At 44.4% G+C, this 20,491-nt stretch overlaps 1 protein-coding gene across 5 annotated transcripts in view; it reads left to right on the forward strand.

Moving 5' to 3' along the window:
- Window positions 1–15,282: 15,282 nt before the first annotated feature.
- LOC103182465 (plasma membrane calcium-transporting ATPase 1) overlaps window positions 15,283–20,491 on the forward strand; it is a 54,794-nt gene continuing 49,585 nt past the window's right edge. For all 5 annotated transcript variants that reach the window (XM_007899496.2, XM_007899498.2, XM_007899497.2 and 2 more), the window contains exon 1: window positions 15,283–15,786. In XM_007899496.2, the coding sequence (XP_007897687.1) occupies window positions 15,591–15,786 (196 nt within the window). In that variant the 5' untranslated portion in view covers window positions 15,283–15,590. The remainder of the gene's footprint in view (window positions 15,787–20,491) is intronic.

Genomic DNA, 20,491 nt, shown 5'->3' on the forward strand with positions numbered 1-20,491 from the left:
TTTCCTCGCTCCCAACGTAGACTTGTGCAGAAAATCGAGTTGGCTGCAGTTATGACTGCAGGATGGTTGGTGTGCCTTTCGTTCCAGGGTTGCAACTAGTTTTCAAGGCCATCGAATGTTATTTTAATTCAACGTCAAGTGGCCAGTTATATGGTGGTGAGCATTAATCTAGGTTCCTCAATGGCTACCCTGTGATCTTGTGCCGAGGTTTCTGCTGTGAATCATAATTAAACCAGTAACTATGCCTATTTGTGAAGTCTTTTATAACCTCAGTTTAAATTATTTAATTAGACAAACTATCTATTTTCTCTATTCCCCCCCCCCCCCCCACCCCAAACATCTGTGCCAGAAATTTAATCTTGGCATCAGAACTGGCATTAAAAAAAGGGATACACGAAGTTCCTTCTGCCATCAAACTGTGTCTAAATATACCTCGTGTGCGTTAGTTTAATGTATTCCAGCAGTTCTATACGTTTTTGGATTAATGTTCTCACAGCAGGTTGGTTTCATACCGAGAAAGCCTTACGGGTATTCAAATTCCAAGTGTCTTGAGCAAAAAAAACACAACATAAATCCAGTAAATAGGATTCCCTACCAGAGATTCTACTTGGTACGATTGTCTCTCCTAAAGCCTTATTGTGAATATTTTTGCATTATATTTCCTCTGGATTTATCCTGATTTTTTTTATACAGAATTACCTCCCTTTGGGGGGATAATCTCCAATTAGATTAATTGCAAAAGTGAATAATGTGTCTCGTATTTATTCAGTGTCTGGGAATGGATTGCAACTTTGAGAGATCTGATTGGGTTCAGAACGCAATAATTCTGTTGATTTGAGATACTGTGATTGTAAACCGGTTGTGCAATCGTTGCCTGGGAGGTGGTTTTCCATTGACCTATGAACAAGGCGTGTTTGGGTGTGCAGCGTATTGCACTGATAGCCTCAGACTGTGCAGTTCAGATGGTTGTAGAAAAGTTCAGGCCTTTTCGTATGAACTGTCTTCCCCTTGAGTTGTGGCTTCCACATATATATATTTAAGTAGCAAGGTTCAGACCACTTCAGTGCTGCTATCTTTACCAGATTTTTGTGAGATGAATAGGAGGGCTGGAGGCTTGTGTGGGGTATAAATGACTAATTGGGCTCAATTGCCTGTTTTGGTGCTGTATTATTTGGAGTAACTGTATTTGGGATGCATTCAATCTCCACTAAGCGCTCTCCGAATCCAACGTTGGCTGCATTTTGAGATCTTGTCGGCACTGACCTAAAACTGTGCGCTTCGAGTGACATCGATTTCCTCGCTAGTGTCTCGGAGCAGAGCATTGTATTCCTTCGCAGACAGAATTCCTTCAGGTGCCACAAGTCATGGGGGGTGGGGGGGGGGAATGCAAATGTTCATTGCCACAGGGTAGTTCTGCATTGCCTCACTGCAGTACACAAATGCTTGACGTAATGGCGTTTGAATCAAAGCCCTCGTGGTTCGGGTGACCAAATGTGCTTGAATAGCATAAACCTGTTAATCTGCAGGTATTAATTCATTCATTTTATCCTATCCAGTGAAATAGCACTGTAGGGGGCCAAGGGCTGTGCTGAGTGGCGCAATTGAAGCAAGGCCAGTAACCCGCCGAGCCGAGGGAAGGCGGGGGTGGGTTGTTAAGGTTTTAGAAGGTCTCGGAAGTAAGGTGGAGCAAGACTGTGGAGGGATTTAAGTGAGGGCAAGGTTCTTCAACTTGAGACTCTGGTGGGAGAAAAACTCGGGAGTATTGTGGTTCTTTTATTCAGTCATCTTCCTGCCCCCTCCCCTCCCAAATGTTTTCGGAGCGCAGGCATGTTTCGCAAGAGGTACACTATGGGATTGTTTGAGTGGCAATGTTATCTTGGGTATAGTCTCTCACTTTGAAATCACAATTGAGTTGGCTGCATGTAATGATGATGCACCTCTACAGGCTCTCCCTATAACGTTTACGTAAAGCAAATTCTTGTTGGCAGCGTTCCTGGTTTGTAGTCTACGGTGTGAACATTCTATTAAACGTTCCCAAACCCTGAATGCAAGTGGATTAGACTCGCTCAGCTTCTGGGACTAGTTCTCCACTATTACTATTGTCTTATTAAATGCTCGATGTACTTGAGGTGTTGTGCAAAGCCCATTTTCATCTTGTTTTAGGCTCTCCGAGGGCAGAAGTCTGCATTTTAATTGGTGATATATTGGGAAGAGAGTAAGGAAAGATATGTTTTAGAAGGATGAGATCAAATTGGCTCACGGCATACTTTAGTTGAATCTCTCTCTTGTGAACTCAAATCTCCACAGTAAAATAAAATGCTTTAACTTCCAATTCATATTGGATTTTACAAACCGCACGCACGGACACAATTTTCTAGTGCGATATGGAGAAGATTACATCAATAGGGTGTGGCAAGGCCGGAGGGATTTCATGACTATTACCTGGATCTTAAACTTGATGCTTTAAGGCACTTGAGAGTTGAGTAATGGGTGAGTAATCGATTTGCGGAATAAACCGTTGTAGCAAAACACGACAGCTAGGAATTGTCATTTTAACATTTGTTACTAAGGCCTACATAATAATCCTGGCACTTGATATAGCACCTCATCACATCGTTGCGACGTCTCAAAGCGCTTCACAGAATAGACCGCAAAGCGAATTGACTGTAAATTTTGTGGGCGAAACGCGACAGCCAATTGCGCCATAATAATTCCGAGCAGACGGCGAGCGAAACTCGCTCGCAGAGTATCTTCTCTCCTCTGCGGTTGTGCAGTAAGCGCCAGAGTCTGTGAGATCCTTTCCAATTGCTCACAATACATAAATTACTGCCGGCAGCCAATTCCGTTTGAAGGTCGAGCTAGTTGTGAGATCAATATGTAATTCAACAGTCGTCTGTTCCTTTCGTAATCATGGAAGCGTATCCTAACTCAACAACCACAACAACTTGCTTTGATATAGCGCCTCTCATGACTGGTAGCGTTCCAGAGCGCTTAACTAGGGCGTTTGCCTGCTTCCCCAAAACTAAATATTTGTCGCCTCTTTGAGATCAGAAACTACCGTTTCTAAACTTCCCTCCTCTGTGTGTTTTTTTTTTCTGGTATAAATGCCAGAATTCCTGAACTTGTTAAAAGAGGGCAAAATATTTCTTTTTAAACGGAAAACCAATGAAATGGTTGGGGGTGGTGGGAGAGAGGGAAAGAGATGGAAAATTTCCAAGCGATCTTGTTTTAGTCTCTCGCTGGGATCAGTGGCTCGGGAGGAGGTCAATGTATGGGCCTGGGTTTAGTAAATTGGGTATTGCGTTCGCATTGATTTGGGCCAATGTTTTCTGCCTGTTTTGTGAGCCAAGCCCCCATCGTCGCTGCTCATAATCTATGCGCCGCGATGTGTCAATTTTAATTACAGCGTATTCCGTCCCAGTGCACACAGACGGCTTCGAATGCCGTCCTTCAATACGAATCAAACCTTTTACTGGGTCTAAGAGCGGCAACCGGGCTGATGACCTTGCGGGCTTTGTGTTGCTGCCTATTGTTGCGGCCCGAACGGTGGCAGATTACCAGCCGATGTGGCCGTGGGTAATGGGGAAGAACCCACTCTGCTGGCGCTCGTCTCAGAACCGAAATGTGAAGCTAACGCATTCGCTCCATCAGAGCCGCTACGAAAGCACTTTGCATAAAAATGTCAAGCGCGTTGTTATTCCTGGGATTGGCACTCTTTTCTCTCGATATTTTCGAATGTTTGTACTGGAGCTGGTAGTTATATAAGAGAATATAAATCCTTTTGTTTCGGTCAGCCTGTTGTATGACGTGCAGTAACCCATCCCTATGCTTAAAGGGTATCCGAACCATTCCTCTATCGCCCACTTACACTTGGAGATTTCCTTGCTTCTTGGACGGAACCAGCACTCTCCCTTGGAGGGGAAAGCACCTTGCTTACCTAATTCTAGAGAGTTTAAGTCTCTGGTTGGGGAGAACCGAGGCTTGGGGACCCCATAGTGTGTGTTTGAGGGTGCAGCTGGAACTTAACCAACTAAAACTGCACAACTTGCCATGAGAGCGTCGTCTGGGCACTTCTCTCTACTTGCCCAGCTAGGACCACCTTTCCCGTTTCAGTTGCACAGTTAATAGAAGACCCTCAAACCCACCCAACCTTCTACCAGAGTGGCGTACATTACGCAAATTCATAGGAGAAGTTGTTTGGATATTTGTCCATGTACATCCAGCTGCCAAGGTCTTTTGGGCAAGACGTTTTCTATATATAGAGTCTAAAGTCATGTTCTAACGTGCTAGTCACGTTAGAACATGACTGAGCCACGTTGCTTCCCTGCTACCATTAGTTAGGGGCGGGCAGAGTGGTTTCCTCGGTGAGTAAAAGGGTGCATTTTAAAGCCAAACACTAATGGGGTAAATCCACCAGCTCATTAAGCATGATCATCCTAGTTCTCAGGATGAATCCACGGCTATAGAAAAGCCAGTATCTGCTTAACGTCCCTCGCCAGCTCTCCCTCCTGAAGGCCCAACGCTGCACTGTGCCCTTTGTGCTGTGTTATCTTATGTGAACTTTCCTGGCAAACACATTAGAGAGCTCCAGGCTGGGTGTTGCACTTACCACTGAACATCTGCAGTTAATGTAAACTAACCTTTTTTTATTCCCCCGCCCTCTCTTCACCCCCCTCCTCAGTTTCCAAATTGTAGAACAGGAAAAATGTTTCTAACCATTCAACATTTCTCTGTTGATCTGATTCCATTGCTTTGCAGTTTCCGTGGCAACAGATACAGCAGAAAGCTTCGCTTCTGTATGTATTCTGTTCTGCTAATGTCACACAATTACCGAGTCTGGAAAAAATGCTTTTATCTTACTCCTTGCTTCGGATACGTTTATTGTAGTACAAACCCCTTTTGCAATTCTCAGCTGCAACACCTTTTTGGGGGGGATTGAGTTTCTGCTTTGAATTCGGATGTAGAATTGTGTAGGTTTATCTAAACTCTCTTCCTGGATGTCTGCTACACCGAATAGGACATTATTCTATTCCGCTGCCTTTATGCTCTGCACATGTGATGGATCTAAACAGACTCCTAATTTGTATGAGCTCCGAGACGCTGACCCATGTAAAGGTCACTATATAAAATAATAAAAATAATAATAGTCCTTCACATCTTCGAGAAGTCTCAAAGCGCTTCACAGAATATACTGGAAAGTGAATTGACTGACTGTATATTTTGTGGGTGAAAATGCTATGGTCAATTGCGCACGGAAGCGTCCCACAAACGATCGTGGATTGAGCGACCAAATTATTATGATCATTTTCTGAAGGGATTATTACCGCCAAAAAAGCGATCTCTCATCAATCGACCATTAAGCGCTCTGAGACGCCGTCCGGCGTGGAGGGCGCTATATAAATCCAAGTTGTTGTTGACCAACAAGCGGGTTCCCCTTCACTGCTCAGTAAACCGGCTTGCGGAGAAAGGCACCTAAATTGCCAAGTTGCTGTGGTAATCTGTCGAAGTTGACGATCGTTTGCTTCATCACCATTTGCAATTGCTTTCACGTCTTCTGCTTGCTTCCCCAATTCAACTATACATCTCTTGAAAATTAGTATTCAGTATCCTCGGGGTTTTGCTGTTCCGCGTGTAACGAGCTTCAGGGACTAAGCTATTAATAACAAGCTTTCCGTTGGGCAGTCTGGCGGTGTTGACTTTAGGAGGGGCAGCATGTTGAGACGTGAATTTGTGACCAAAATCCGGCACGTCCCTAAAGGACAATTCTCAGTTGTGTTGACAGTGGGCGCTTTCTGTTTCTTGAAGGAAGATTGGAGAAGCTACACTTGTCTTCCATCACCCACGTTCTCTCTTGTTGCTAAAGGGCTTCCTCTGGAGCTGACATCTTTGCTATCTCTCGCACGCTGCTTTCCCTTTCCAACCTTGCTTTTAGGACAACCAGAACATGTCTGAACGACGTGACAAGGCGCTATATCAAATGCGTTATTATTATGGCCAGTTTCACTCTAACTGAAGATGTTCTGCAGTCGCATAGCCCTGAGGAACAGTAATAATCCTTCCATTTTACCACATAGCGCCTTATCACTTGGTCAAAACATCTCAAAATGCTTCTCCGGATTTTCCATTGAGTGGAAAAATATCCTGGCTGTATATTTGTCGATGGGCTCGGCAGCCACTTTGCACACAGCAATGTTCCAGAAACTGCCACAAAGTGTGTGACCAATTTTTTTTGTCGGGAAGCCAATATGTGTCCCAGCACATTCCAGCACATACCGGTGTCACAGCTTTCCATCGACGTAGAAGGGTCCAGTCCCACCCTGACTAATACGGTTAACTCTGGCCTCTGACAAACCGGTTTTGTGAAGTGCAGCTGGAATGTGGTTTGGTAGCAATTCGCTAAGAAACCTGAACCAAAGTCGAACATTTGAAAATAACTTGGGCAACAGTTACTATTTCTGTAAATCATTCCCTCTCCCACTTCCCTTCTCTCAGAAGAACTTTAGAGTCCTGTGCTTTCCAGCGTTGCTTTACTTTTTTTTTAAACTTACAACTTGAGTTTAGGTTCAGGAAGCAGCTTGCACGTTATTGAAGTCTTTAACGTGATCACCAGGGGCTGTGAGTTTGTCCCCGGTTGCTATCTTAGCCCCAAGTTCATTTGAGGTTTACAAGTTGATGGAAAAAGGAACTGAAAGGCTGTTTACTTTGAACTTGTCTCAACCAGAGACCAGTTTACTCAATCCTGTATATTGACATCCTCTTGGAAAGCGTTAGCAGACTTTAAACTTCCTCCATTGAATTATTCAAGATGTTGCTCCTTTGTCTCTTTTTTTTTAAATCTCTCTGAAATGTACTTTGAATCCTTAATAGAAGTGCATCCTCTTGTTTCTCATTGCCTCGTTTGCACACGTATGTGGGGAAGACGTGGAATTCTCCGCTTGGGTTGGATACCCTTAAGCACGGTGATGGGTTTCCGCATGTGTCAGACACACGGCCGAACCCCCTTTGCTATTTGACAAGTGGATACAAGTTAAAATAAAAATCTTCATAGGTAGAAACAGATCTCTTCCCTTACCCACCCCCCACCCCTTCCCCATTTGTTTTTACCTGGGAGCGAGACTTGGGAATGACTCCAAATATATTGGGTAGCGTGTGGGGGGCGGGGGTTGTGGTTGAGTGAAATTACAGAAGCAATTGCACAAAAAAACATTTTACGGGAGAATAAGGACGGTGACCTTGCAAACTCGATCTCCCCCTTCCCCCACAACACCCCGTCCAAAAAAAAAAAAATCCCTCAACAACATAAACACCTTTCAAACCATTCACTAAAGATACTGGCTCAATTGTACGCCTGGGTTCTGGTGAGAACCAATTTTTGGAAGCGAATGGAATCTAGGGTTTTCTCCGCTCCTGCAGAAATGTGTATCTTGGCTTTGCGAGATACACAAGGATCTTTGCTGTAACCAACCGTACTGCTTTTTTTTTGTGTGTGTGCGGTTGTTTTCTTTCTGTAAGCCTCCAGTTTGCGACTCACTCGATTGTTGGTCACTTACCACACCAACCGTTGGTCAGGATTTGTGATGCTTGCCCATCTGCGCAAAAGAAAGAGCTACACTTTTCCCTGCCTAAATAGCTGGCTTTGGTGGGTTGCATACTCTGAATAAAAAGGAAGCGGGGGTGGGTGGGTGGGCGGGGGGGGGCGAGAGAGATCTTCAGATCGTGGCAGTTTTTATTTGTGAGATACCCAGAGAGCGTGGGGATGATGATGATTATGATAATAATAATAATAATAATAATCCTTGCATTTGATATAGCACCTGACTATATATTTTGTGGGCGAAACCCGGCAGCCAATTGCGTACAGCAGAGTCCCGCAAACAGTCGCGTGATTGAACGACCAATTTATTATTTTTTTTTAATTTTGATATCCTGGTTGGAGCCTGTCCAAGGCATTAAGTGGCAGACTGTCTCAGATCCCAGTTGAAAGCGTTTCTTCCCCAATGTAATATTTTCCTGGCTGGTGGCAGAATGGCACTGAAAGTCTGTTTGCTCAAGGCAGCATTGTGTATTTGAATGATTGAAGTGATTAAAAAGGGTTGGGAGATGATTGCAGGATCTTGTTAGTGCTGGATGGGGTTAGGGGTTTGTGAATATCTGCATCAGTTATCCACAGAGTGGCAATTCTGATTTGCTGGAAGGTGCGATATACCGGTCTGAACTCCCACTTCTCGAGCAGGCACACGCGTCAAAGGAGCTGAAGGTTTTTTTTTTCTGCGGAGTGGCTATGGCTATCATTTTGTTTTAAAAAAAAGTCACGATTCTCTGAGAAAGGAACACTCGTGTCACTTGACTACCTTTGCGTGCAGCAAAGAGAAGCATTTTCTGTCTATTTCCTCTACTTTCATGGTGATTTATATGTATTATATGTGTGTGTGTGTGTATAATATACATGTGTAGTTAAACCAAAGTCACGATTCAACCATTGGCCTCTGGTAGCCATGAATAAAAATTGTTTCTGATCATTCCTCGGGACTTCTCACGTTGATATTTTGTATAATCATTTTTTATATAGTATATTTAATATAATTTTTTATTTATTATATATATATATGTATCGTTCCTCACTGTTTTAATGGTGAAATAAAACTTTTATGTACTATAGCTTTTGTTCAATGTAACTCTGGTGTTGATTAAAATCTGTGTAAATGCCACGTATGATGAATGGCAGGCCCATTAATCATCTCTTCTGAAGTGCGAAGCTGGCTTCTCTTGAAATTCTAGTTCTGAGGAGTCCTGTAGCATGCGAGAGTCCTGGGTTCGATTCCTGGCACAGCAAAACCTCGGGCAAGTTTCTTTACTCCACACACCTGATAATAATCCCTCAAGAAAAAAAAACAATAATAAATTGGTCACTTCAACCCACGATTGTTTGCGGGACACTGCTGTGCGCAATTGGCTGCCCACAAATGTACAGTCAATTCACTTTACACTATATTCTGTGAAGCGTTTTAAGAGGTCTCGAAGACGCGATAAGGCACTACATCAAATGCAAGGATTATTATTATTATAGCTGACTGTACAAAGTTGAATTCTCATCGACACTCTCTTGTGTTGGCGGTTTCTGGGGAGGGGGAACAGCAGTGATTTGGAAGGATCAATTAAAACTTGTTCCAATTGGATATAGAGCAGCTCTGTAACTGAAATGTTCCTTAAGGAACAAATTCTTGGCTGTGTGAGTGAGTGGACACCGACATCACATCATAATGAATAAAAAAAAATCCTTGCATTTGATATAGGTTGTTGAGACATCTCAAAGCAATTTTTTTTACGGTAAAAATATTTCTCCTCGCTCTCCCCCCGCACCGCCCATCAAAAAAGTGAGTAGCTAGAAGGTGGGAAGCAGCTGGAAGAACAGCCTTTTGGGTTCTTTCGTCGTTAAGTAACTCGGTGAAGAATAGATAAACCAGGGAGTGAATTTTTTTAATGGCTGTAATCTAACCCTCGGGTTCAGATGACATTAAACGGCGAGAGTGAAGGTCAAGAAGCTTGCAAGAGCCATCTGAACTCTGAGCTAAGATTACAGCCCTGAAATAACTCGCCGCCGAACACCCAACAGCAGCAAGTTATTTCAGGGCTGTCGTCTTAGCGTGTTTTTCACTCGAACACTCGATGCGTGTTTTCATTTACAGGTTTTATTGCTGAATGTTTTTCTCAAGACCCTCCCCTTCGGCCACTCTCCCTCCCCCCCCCCTTTCCCCGATCTCAACCTCCCGCCCCTCCCAAGATCCCTGAGCTTCCAACAGCTCGGGAAGTCCTCCTGACATGAAAAGTGCTTTAGAAATGTAATTTTGTATTTTTGTCAAGTCAGGGGATCAAGCGATACGGGGCAAAGGCGGGTAATTGGAATTGAGGTACAGATCAGCCATGATCTAATAGAATAGCGGAACAGGCTCGAGGGGCTGAATGGCCTCCTGTGGTTACTATGTTGGGCCGAACCTTAGACATTGACCTATAGGGTCAAGAATATGACTGCAATATGGTGAAACCTGTAATTTATTGATGAGAATTTTTCTAACCGATATTTTCTCCACCACCACCAAACAAAGCCATACATAGAAATGTGCTCTATGTTGAGAGTCTTAGTCCTACAGACTAACTATTTTGTTCCGTTAATTTACTCCATTTGGCTGATTCCAATTTTCCGTCATTAAGATTCTTTTGCCAATTGCTGTCGGAGTGGAATGTTTATTTCTTGAAACTTCAAGGTTGGAAGAATTTTTTGTATTTTAACGCAAAAATAGTTGGGTAACAATTTAAAAAAAAACACACACACACACAAAAAAAATATTGGCTTTGCAGCTGAAAGAAATCCAAGAGGATTTGGGGATGGGTGGAGGGATTGAAGGAGGGAGGAAGAGCTCACTAGAGTGATTGTAAATCGATCAAGTTGTAAAAACTGTGTGAGAGTATTTAAGGGCCAAACCTACACATCAAAGGAAAACAACTTTTTTTTGTACCGCACACGTAAATGTAGTTAACACTTCCAACATCTAGCATGTGGGGAAACTGAGGTGTGACCCCAATAATTTTTTTTAGTAACGCTTTAACTTTATAGAGCAGACTAATGCATTTTGGAAATGGCTCATTTTCACCGCCAAAATACACAGTCACTCCACTTTACAGCATATTCTGCGAAGCGCTTTGAGACGTCTCAATGACGTGATAAGACTCTATATCAAATTCAAGGATTATTATTATTATTATTCCACTGCAGTGGTTGACTGACATCAATGTCTGGCATTGTAAGGCTTGCAATCGGATTGGAAAAGGTTCCTGGCCTGTGGTTCTCGCCCCTAAGTGTCCTGTTGCAGGTGATTGCAACGTTCCTCTCTGCAGGTCGTGTGCTTGAAATGGAACAGCGCCCATATTGCTACCCGCCATGCTTTGTATTCGCCAGCAGAGAGTCACGCCACTGGGCTGCCATTAAAACCGTCCCAACTCTGGGTTAAAGGTTCAGCTCCTAGTCAGAGGTGATTCGGAGCCTGGCTCCTTGTCTCTTACCAGTTCCCAGTTCCTCCCGAATGCACACAGCCACGGCTCGGCATTTCAATTTGCCGGCATCTCGGCAAACTGGGGGGAGGTAGAGGGGGAGGGAAATTGGTCATTCATTTCACGACTGGTTGAGGAGACACTGCTGTGCCCATATTGGCTGCCGCATTAGTCCATAACACAGTCACTGCGTTATATCCTGCAAAGGGCTTTGAGATGTCGTCCTGACATCATGTAATGGATTATTATTATTATTTATTATTATTATTATCTGCTTGAGGTGGTTTGGGGGAGGGGAAAGGGGAAATGAATGGAAAGGCAGAAATGAATTTCCTGTGAGCTCATCACGGTTAATGGTAAACAAATTGCCTGAGACTGTGCCCTGTGTCAGTGCAAGTGTAACGGTGAAATGGCAGCGGTGAAATACTGTGCAGTGTTTTCTTTTTGTAGGGGGGGGGGAGGAGGAGGGATAAAAAGCTGGCTAACTTTATTTGAATAGGAAAAAAACGATTGGCATAACAAACCCATTGCAAAGTGCCAACTTGTATCTTTCGAATTCAGCCTGAGCGTGCGTGAGGGAGCTGAATTGATGTGATTGATGCCACCATTTGGCCAAGGGTGCGTTGATTTAATTCGCTTCCTAATGTGTTGCCCTTTGGAACTTCTCTCGACTCCAGTAATAATCTCTATCTGTCCCCCTCACCACACCAACCGCTTTGACCTACTTGTATATTTATGTCTTAAAAAAAACCGAGGTAGCACAAAGCATATTTTGGTAACTATTCATTTCAACTCTATGCAGCCAGTCACCCTTTTTAATTAAAAAAATATCCTTTTTAACTCGCTATTGGGGATTTACAGCATCGACGGCTAATGGGTACATTGTGTTGAACTAGCGTGTAATAGTACCATAGTGTAGTGGTTAGCACCCTCGCCTCGCAAGTGAGAGGACCCAGGTTTGATTCCCGAGCAGGGCGAAGCCTTAAGCCGGTTTCCTTACGCCTTTGTTTATCCAGCAGTAAGTTGTTCGACGATTGGCGGATCGCTTTCCAGGGGTAATAATCCCTCCCAAAAATAAACAAATACATTTGGTCACTCGCTCAACCCACGACTGTTTGCGGGACCACTGCTGTGTGCAATTGGTTGCCCCCCCAAAAAAAATACACAGTCAATCCACTTCACAGTATATTCTGTGAAGCGCTTTGAAATGTCTCAACGACGGGATTATCATGATAATAAACATCACAGGGAAAGGTATAAGCTGTTCCCCGCCCACTACCCACAACTGTGGCGCGTGAAGTGTTTTCAGAGCGATTGCAGCTGCTTCCCCAGTCTCCGCATGAGTGCGTGGTGGTGGAAGTATTTGCTGAATCTTCCTGGCTGCTCGCATTACACAGGGCTAAGCCTTTGGCCTGTGTCTTGAGTCATCATCGCTCCTCAGGCAGAACATAAACTAGCCACAGTCAGAGCAGGCAAGGTCCGTGTCTGCAACGCGCCATAGACAGCTTCCTCCACCCCCACCCCCTCTCCTCCCTCCTGTCTGTTTCTGATCCTGATGAGAGCTCCCGAAAAAGGGATAGGTGCCCTTTTTGTGAGAGCAGCGAATGTCAGCTCGCCGAGTTTTAATGATTTTTAATGAGGCCCAACCGTACTGCTGTTGGCGGGTCAACTAACGGCTGCCTTTCGGGATCTCGCTGTAATTTTAATTAGAAGAAAGTAGGAATTGCTACGTTCAGTCTTTTGGAAGTGCATTGTTTCCGGTTGCTTGTGAAATCTGGACTCAAATATACACTGTGCAAGAGATATATATATCATATATGTGTGTGTATGCATACTCCTTGTTTGACCTGGGGTCCTTTATGCCTTTGATTCTCCAGGGTCGTATTAGCAGAGCTGTTTTCAGTGTATCTGTCTTTTTTTAATAAAAAGAACAATATTCCTATTTCTGAGTAGATGAGAGCTTTCCACTGAATGTGCTTGTGGATATCGCAACCACAAGTCTGTTGTTAGCATTTGAGCTCAATAGCATTATATAAACACACACACACACACACTGTTGAACAAGTGATGTCATTGAGATGAGTTTTCTCTGCCCGATTTTGAGAGGTGAAGAACCTGCTTTCGGCCACAATGCCCCGAAACTCTGGAACACTCTCCCCCGATCCCTCCATTCTCGCCCCCTCTTTCCCCATCTTCAGGTCACACCTGAAGACCTTCCTCTTCGACCGCGGCTTATGGCTTCCCCCCACCACCGCCGCCAATGTCAAGCGCTCTGAGACGCCGGCCTGGGTGAGAGGCGCCGTACAAATGCACATTGCTGTGGTGGTGGTGCATTCGGAGAAGGTTGCGGTGTTTATATATATATATATATAAAAAAAAAAAAAACTCTTGTTTTGTTAGTTGATCAAATGCTGCGGTAATGTGTTTTTCGAGCATTCTCCCATTGCATTGGAAGGATTGTGGGGCCATGGCTGCAATGTGGCCTCGAGCAATGGTTCAGATGCCAGCGTGGAATCCAGACTGCAGCTCTCTCTCTCTCTCTCCTCTCTCTCTCCTGGGAGAGCGGTACATGTGTGTTTGAGTGAAAAGCAAGACAAGTGTCTATCTGCAGCTGTTAGCAGCGACTCGAGGCCTGTTAAGGATGGCCTGTCTGATTGAGAACATCTACAGCTAAAATCCCAATCAAGAAACAAATGCCCATGTTCTGGGGATAAAACCCACTCTTCAATATTGTCAGATTTTTTTTTATTTTTGTTTTGTTTCAATCAAATTTTGATGCTGTGAAATAAACAGGACTTTCCTGGTCTCTCGAGGCATGGTTTGCAGTGTCATCTCTCTCCCTCTCTCTCTGTGTGTGTACTGGGGGAGAACTAATTTGAACGTGGAAACGATAACAGTATCATTAATTATGAACCCTCGTAATTCGCCCACAAAACAGTGGCACCACTTTACAACGTATCCTGCGAAGCACTTTGGGATATCCTCCTCCTGACACAAAAGGGCACTACACCAAATGCAAGGATTATTATTTATTAACATTAACAATTGCAGTCGATGTAGTGCCTTGATACGTCAATGGCTGGAAATGCTTGATAAGATTGACTGGAGACCCTCGTGTCTGTATTTGAAGCGGTTAAAGCTTTGGGGCATCGCTCAGGTCCTTATATAGGTATTGCTCTCCCACGTATGTAGGGCGGTAGCTTTTGAGTTTTACTTTCTGGTCCCTCTCGGAAGGATTGGACCAGTGTTGCTGGGGAAACCCAGTGAGTGATGAACGACCAGATGTGTGTTCTTTCAAACTCTAAAGTGGAGCAACCCTTGGCTCGGATAGCAATTGGACATTTCCAGCCACAGTACACGTTGCGTAGAGGCTTGAAACCCAGCTGTTGACCCCAATTACTAATCTGAAACGAAGAAAGAATTTTTTTTAATTTTATTTATTTATTTGTTTGTTTGTTGTTTTTTGTTTGACATGTTCCTCTCATGTGGCAGCTCCACTCTTGGCTGAAGTGGTGCACCCAAGAGCTTAACCGCCTCGCTAAAGAGTTCGGTGCTGATGTGCACATCTGGCTTTGCTTCCCAGATGTGTTGGCGGCAACGGTGGAGGGGAAAGGCTGGGGCGCGGAGATCTGGCCTATTGACCGGTCGGTTCCAACGGGAAGGCTGTAAAACTGACGCACGTTTGCGCCCCTGCCCAATATCTAGCCAGCGAACGTGCGGCTGATTGCGTAGTTTTACAGTACGTGAAATCTTGAGTATCATTAAGAGTTTGAATCGACTGCCTTTTAGATTAAAACCCATTAAGATAGCAAAGCTGCCCGAATAAATGGGCCTTGTTTTGTTATTCTGGGAAGACTTTTGAGGTCGTGCACTGACTTTTGGAGATTTTGTGGCTTTTCTCATGTTTGTTAGGTCAGGGCATCGAGGGAGATGGGACGAAGGCAGGTAATTGGTGTTGAAGTACAGATCAACCATGATAATAATAATAATAATCCTTGCATTTGATACAGCGCCTTATCACGTCTTCGAGAGGCCTCAAAGAGCTTCACAGGATGAAGCAAATTGACCGTATATGTTGTCTTATAGAATAGCAGAACAGGTCTCGAGGGGCTGAATGTTCCTATGTTCTTTCTGTTAAGGGTTGAAGTTCACTTTCGTTCATCTTTGAAGCCTCGAGTTTTAACGTGTGTGTGTGTTTTTTTTGTCTCCTCCTCCTCGTCGTCCTTTTCAGACGTTTTCCAGAGGATCAGCGACACCGAGGGATGCGACAGAGAGGGAGAGAAGAGGAGGTGAAACGGTCGTTCCTTAGGCTGACTCTACAGTAACATGCACTTTCTCACCACGCCATCATCTGGGGAAGTCAGTCTCAGCTGATGTTTGAGTCTTCGTTCGAGACTGAAGATCAATTTAGAATCCGCAGACCCCCGTCGGACTCGGGGCCCGTCGGTAGGATTTACGCTCGCTGCCGCTCACTGCCGTGGATTGCTGCTCGAAGCCGCAGATTGGCGCCATTTTTTTGTTGATTATTCCGCCAACGCACGAAAATGAGTAATAACACAGCAGACCACCTCCCGGGCAACTCCTTCGTGGAAGGCAATCATGAGAGCGAATTCGGCATCTCCCTGGGGGAGCTGCGTGACATTATGCAACTGCGAGGTATGGAAGGGGTCGTTAAAATCCAAGAATCCTACAGCGACGTTCAGGATATCTGCCGGAGGTTAAAAACTTCTCCAGTAGAAGGTAGGTGTGTGCGTCCCCTCCCCACCTGCAAATCCCGCCTAAACAAACCGCTGTCCTTTTCGACCGTGCTTACGATCGTCTTCTCCTAAAAAAAAATCTTGGGACCGAGAAAGCTTTTCGGCCCATTTTATCTCATCCTTCGTCCAGAACCCGGGGCGTGGGGCTGATGAGTGGGGATTCCCTGGAGCTGAACTGGCTCAAAGGTGATGGTTTGGGCCTCGGCATCAAGTCAGCCCTCTGTGACGGTTTCTGAGCCAGGTGGGTTCATGGTACTCCAGTGGGCACCACTGTTGGTAGAGCAGCTCAGCGATGGCTCATCGGCAGGACTTGGAAGGGCAGAGCCTCTGTGACACACAGCACCCGGCTTGCGGAAGTCTGGCGAGCCTTGATAATCTCTAAAAACGTAAAGAGACAGCTACACTCTTGCTTTCTGAACAGCATTAAAATAAGAAAAATGTATTCTTTGTATCTCATGTTTCAGATATTAGTATAATATCCTCTCAGGGCTAAGAGGAAGCCAAGCCCTTGTATATTGAAAAGAACCTGTTTGTACAGTCTCTTTCCCTTGGCAAGGTTCATCTTTATCTGACCAGGTTTTTTTCGTGCGAGTCTGTTTTTAAAAGCTTTTATCGACGTAATATATTGCTCCGAGCCTAAAGTAGTGTCGATTTTATTTGTTCTTAAAAGTTAAAGTGAACCAGCCTCCTGAGATGTTTTAAAGACTTGGGTCGAGTGTAGAGTACGAATTGCCAGAATCCATTTCACTTTTGTGGTACTTAAAATAAACAATATCTCCGCTCAGCCCAAGTCCTGTCAGTTGCCTTAAAGAAATAATTAAAAATTGGGATCCAAGGTGTTTTTCAAGTGTTGTCTCAAGACGTTTTTTTAATCCCCAGGAAAATTATTCCCTTTTTAAGTGTGTTCTTAAACACTGGATCTGGGTCTATTTTGGAATGGGTTTGAAGTTGTGAAGATAAAATCCAGCGTTTAGAATAAATGATGCCGCTCGACTTATAGAATATATTCTACAGTAAAACTCTTATAAACCTGATCTGTACAAATCGTATATAATTGCCCAAGCCTTGCGTTTTTCCCCAAGTCCCATTCAAGAGATGATATTCTATGCAAGTTTGACACAACTCATACTTGGCATAAGTCGTATCAAATGTACGGTCCTGGCTGATACGACTTATGTGAGGTTTACTGTATTAATATAGATTATTACAAAATATATGGTCAATTTACTTTGCAGGATATCCTATGAAGCGCTTTGAGATGTCTCAACGACGTGATAAGGCGCTATGTCAACTGCAAGGATTATTATTATTGATGTGATTATTATTATTAACCGGGACTTGTATCCTGGCTTTGGCGAGGCAAAGGCACTCACGGGACCTAAGCATGTTGGAGTTAAGCAGCTTCCATGACTGGTAAATTGGGGGGGGGGGGTTGGCTGAAAGTCCTTCTCTAATGCCATACGCATGTATCACCAGCCCCTACCCACACAAAAAAATAGAACAATCCACTCTAATGCAAATGTAGTCAGTGTTTCATGGCTATTGATCTCTCCTATTGAGTCTCCTCTCCTATCTTTAGTCTACCCTCCTATAACAGGGTTTTATCTGTGAGCAGTATTAGTAATTGAACCTTCCCCTAATGGGTTTGTGAAAGTTGAAGAGTATTTTGGTTCCTTAGAGTTAAGTACTTCCTCTGCAAAGTTCATCACATCTTTTCTTCTCTCTGTCTCTGTCTCTCTCTTTTCCTGTGCCACCCCCACCCCCTCCGATAATCCTTTATTTAAATACTGTTCAGTCCTCCCCCCGCTCCCGCTCCCTGGAATAAAACCTAGATGAGCTACAGACAGACATTGCTTAGATAAGCAAGTGTGGTGCCTTGTGAGGGAACATCAGTGGTTACGGTTCACCTGAGTGTGATTCACAATACAAATATTGAGAGTGTTATAATGGCCAGAAACTTTACTTTAATAACTAACTAATGACTGTTGCCTCTTAATCATTGCATCTCCTTCCTTTGATTGCAGCCGCTCTGTATTTCTTCTGACTCAGTCTCTGCAATGGGAGGTTATAATAATAATAATAATCCTTGCATTTGATATAGCGCTTTTCAAGTCGGGAGGACGTCCCAAAGCGCTTCACAGAACACACTGTAAAGTGAATTGACTGTATATTTGTGGGCGAACGCGGCAGCCAATTGCGCACAGCAATGTCCCACAAACAGTCGTAGATTGAAAATGACCAATTTATTATTGTCTTTGGTTTTGGAGGGATTATTATTCGGCTCTGTGTGGAGTAAGGAAACTTGCCCAAGGTTTGGCCCTCTGCCTGGGATTGAACTCAGGTCTCTCGCTTGGAAAGCGAGTGCTCTAACCACTGAGCTACAGGACTCCAAGGTTATAGATGATTGGATATATACATGTAAAGTCTTGAACTGATGCGAACACAAAGCTTCACCACTCGCACCCCCGCCCCCACCACCAACACCATCGACCTTCTCCACAGAGTCTGACTGAGAAACCACCTTGTGCCAGACTGACTCTGAATGCGCCCCACCCCCCCCACTCACCCCCTCCCCTCCACAATTCCATGTCTAACTTCTCTCCATTAGTTAGTGAAACCCATCGAAATATTAGCCATTCTAATTGGGGCTGTTTGCTCTCACTGCCTCTCAGTTCTCTGCTGTTTTTTCCCATGTCCCGGTCATGCCCCAAGCCACACTGCCGTGGAACATTGTGAAGCATTTCATGATTGGGTGGATTTGGCCTTAGGTGACGCATAATTGGAATTCATACACTATTCACATTGTGTCACAATAATCACAGTCCTCGGGGGTGCCTTTCTCGCTGTGTTTTCCCGGACACATTGTCTTCGATTTTTCTCTCCGGAGATGCTTTTCCTCCGTTCCCAAAACTTGTGTGCGTTGATGTTTTCAGACCAGTTAGTTCCTCAGGGGCTGAGTTAGTGCCCCAGCTCAATGGTGAAACTTGGTGGTACATGGTTCCTGCTGTGTTTCTGAAACGCTGGTTTGTTTCAAAGTGTCCATGTTGATGAATCGACTGGTTTTTAAGACCCTTATCCTTTTCAAGGTCCAACTCTCCCCATGTACTTCTGCTCTCTCCCTCTCCACTTTCAAAACCCATCCGCAAAAAAAATCCATCTCTTTGACTTTGTCTTTCGCCGCTCTTCCCACCCACCATATTTATAGGAAGTAGGCCATTCTGCCCTCAAGCCTGTTCTGCCATTCCATTAGATCAGAGCCCATCTGTACTTCAGCTCTAATTACCCTGCTTTGCCGCATAAAAATCTATCCACCTCCGTCTTGAAAATGTGAATGGATCCAGCCATGATCCACAGCCTTTTGGGGGAGGGAGAGAGTTCCAGATGGTGATGGTCCAGATCCCACCTTGCTCAGCTCCCGCTCAATGACAGTATCTGTAACGCGCTTTGAGACTCTCTGACATTAAAGAGGTGCTGTTTTAAGTCCATATGGTTGGTTGGTTGGTTAGTGGTGAGGGCGGGTGGAAGTTTGTGTAGAAACTAACTATCCTCAACCTTGGTAGATAGATTAACCTGAATGATCTTTCAAGTAAACATCTGCATGGAGGTTGAGAAATCAAATGGCTTTTTTTTAAAAAAAGAGAGGTTATTGATCCGGGAGGAACTAGGTTCATAGGGGGAGGGGGCGAGCGCTCGATGACTCTGTCCTTCAACGCTGTAAGTCCTCAAGGGTTTTTAAAATGTATTTATAACCTTTCCTATTTTTGTACCAAAGAGGTTTTTAATTAACAGGACAGGGATTGAGCAATGTAGAAGGTAAAGCAGGAGGGTGGGAAGGGAAGCTTGCTAGCTCAGCGCTGCGGAGGGCATCAGCGCCTTGTTGTTGTTGCCCGCGCCTGTTTACGTGGGCTGCATTATCTGCGTCTGTGCGTGACTGCTATCTGCCCCGTTTCGCCCGCAAAACAAGACAGTCGATTTCATTTTGCAGTGGATCCTGCGAAGCGCTTTGAAACGTTTCAAAGACGCGATAAGGTGCTATATATCAAATGCAAGGGTTATTATTATTATTACTAGCAGCGGTATGTCTGTTTGGTCCCGCGACATTTGTACACGTGTGAAAATCCTCTCCTTTGTCTCCGTCTCTCTCGCTCTCTCTATTTTTTTCCTCCCCGCCCCACCCCCCCCCTACCACTACCCTCCCCCCAGGATGTCTATCAGTTTGTTCAGTGCTTCACAGATGCGTGAGCAGTAACCTGCTATGACCTCAAGGTTAAGCTTTTAAGATGATTTTCAGAGTTCGACTTGGGTTTTTTAATCTTAGTAATTGATTGAAATCTGCTGTCGAACAGACTAAACTGACAGAGTATATTTCAGGACAGGCTTTTTTTTCATACCCACATTGTATTGGAACAATGTATTGTCACTCCGGGTAACCTCTGTCTGGTTTGAGATTGATTTTTTTTTTGCTCTCGCTCTCTCTCTCTCTCTCTCTCTCCCTCTCTCTTTCCTCTGACGTCTCTGAATTTTCAGGACAGCCCTTCACAGAGGACGAAAGCTCAAAGGCAATGCCGCAGTGACTCCCAGTGCCAACGTTATTGTAAAATGCCACTCAAGCCCCCTTGCCCGCAATGAGCTTAATGTTAAAATGGCACTGCGCCCAGCACTCGGTCACGGTAATCGAGGTGGGGGTT

Source organism: Callorhinchus milii, unplaced genomic scaffold (assembly GCF_018977255.1).
Source record: "Callorhinchus milii isolate IMCB2004 unplaced genomic scaffold, IMCB_Cmil_1.0 Scaffold19, whole genome shotgun sequence".
Taxonomy (NCBI): Eukaryota; Metazoa; Chordata; class Chondrichthyes; order Chimaeriformes; family Callorhinchidae; genus Callorhinchus; species Callorhinchus milii.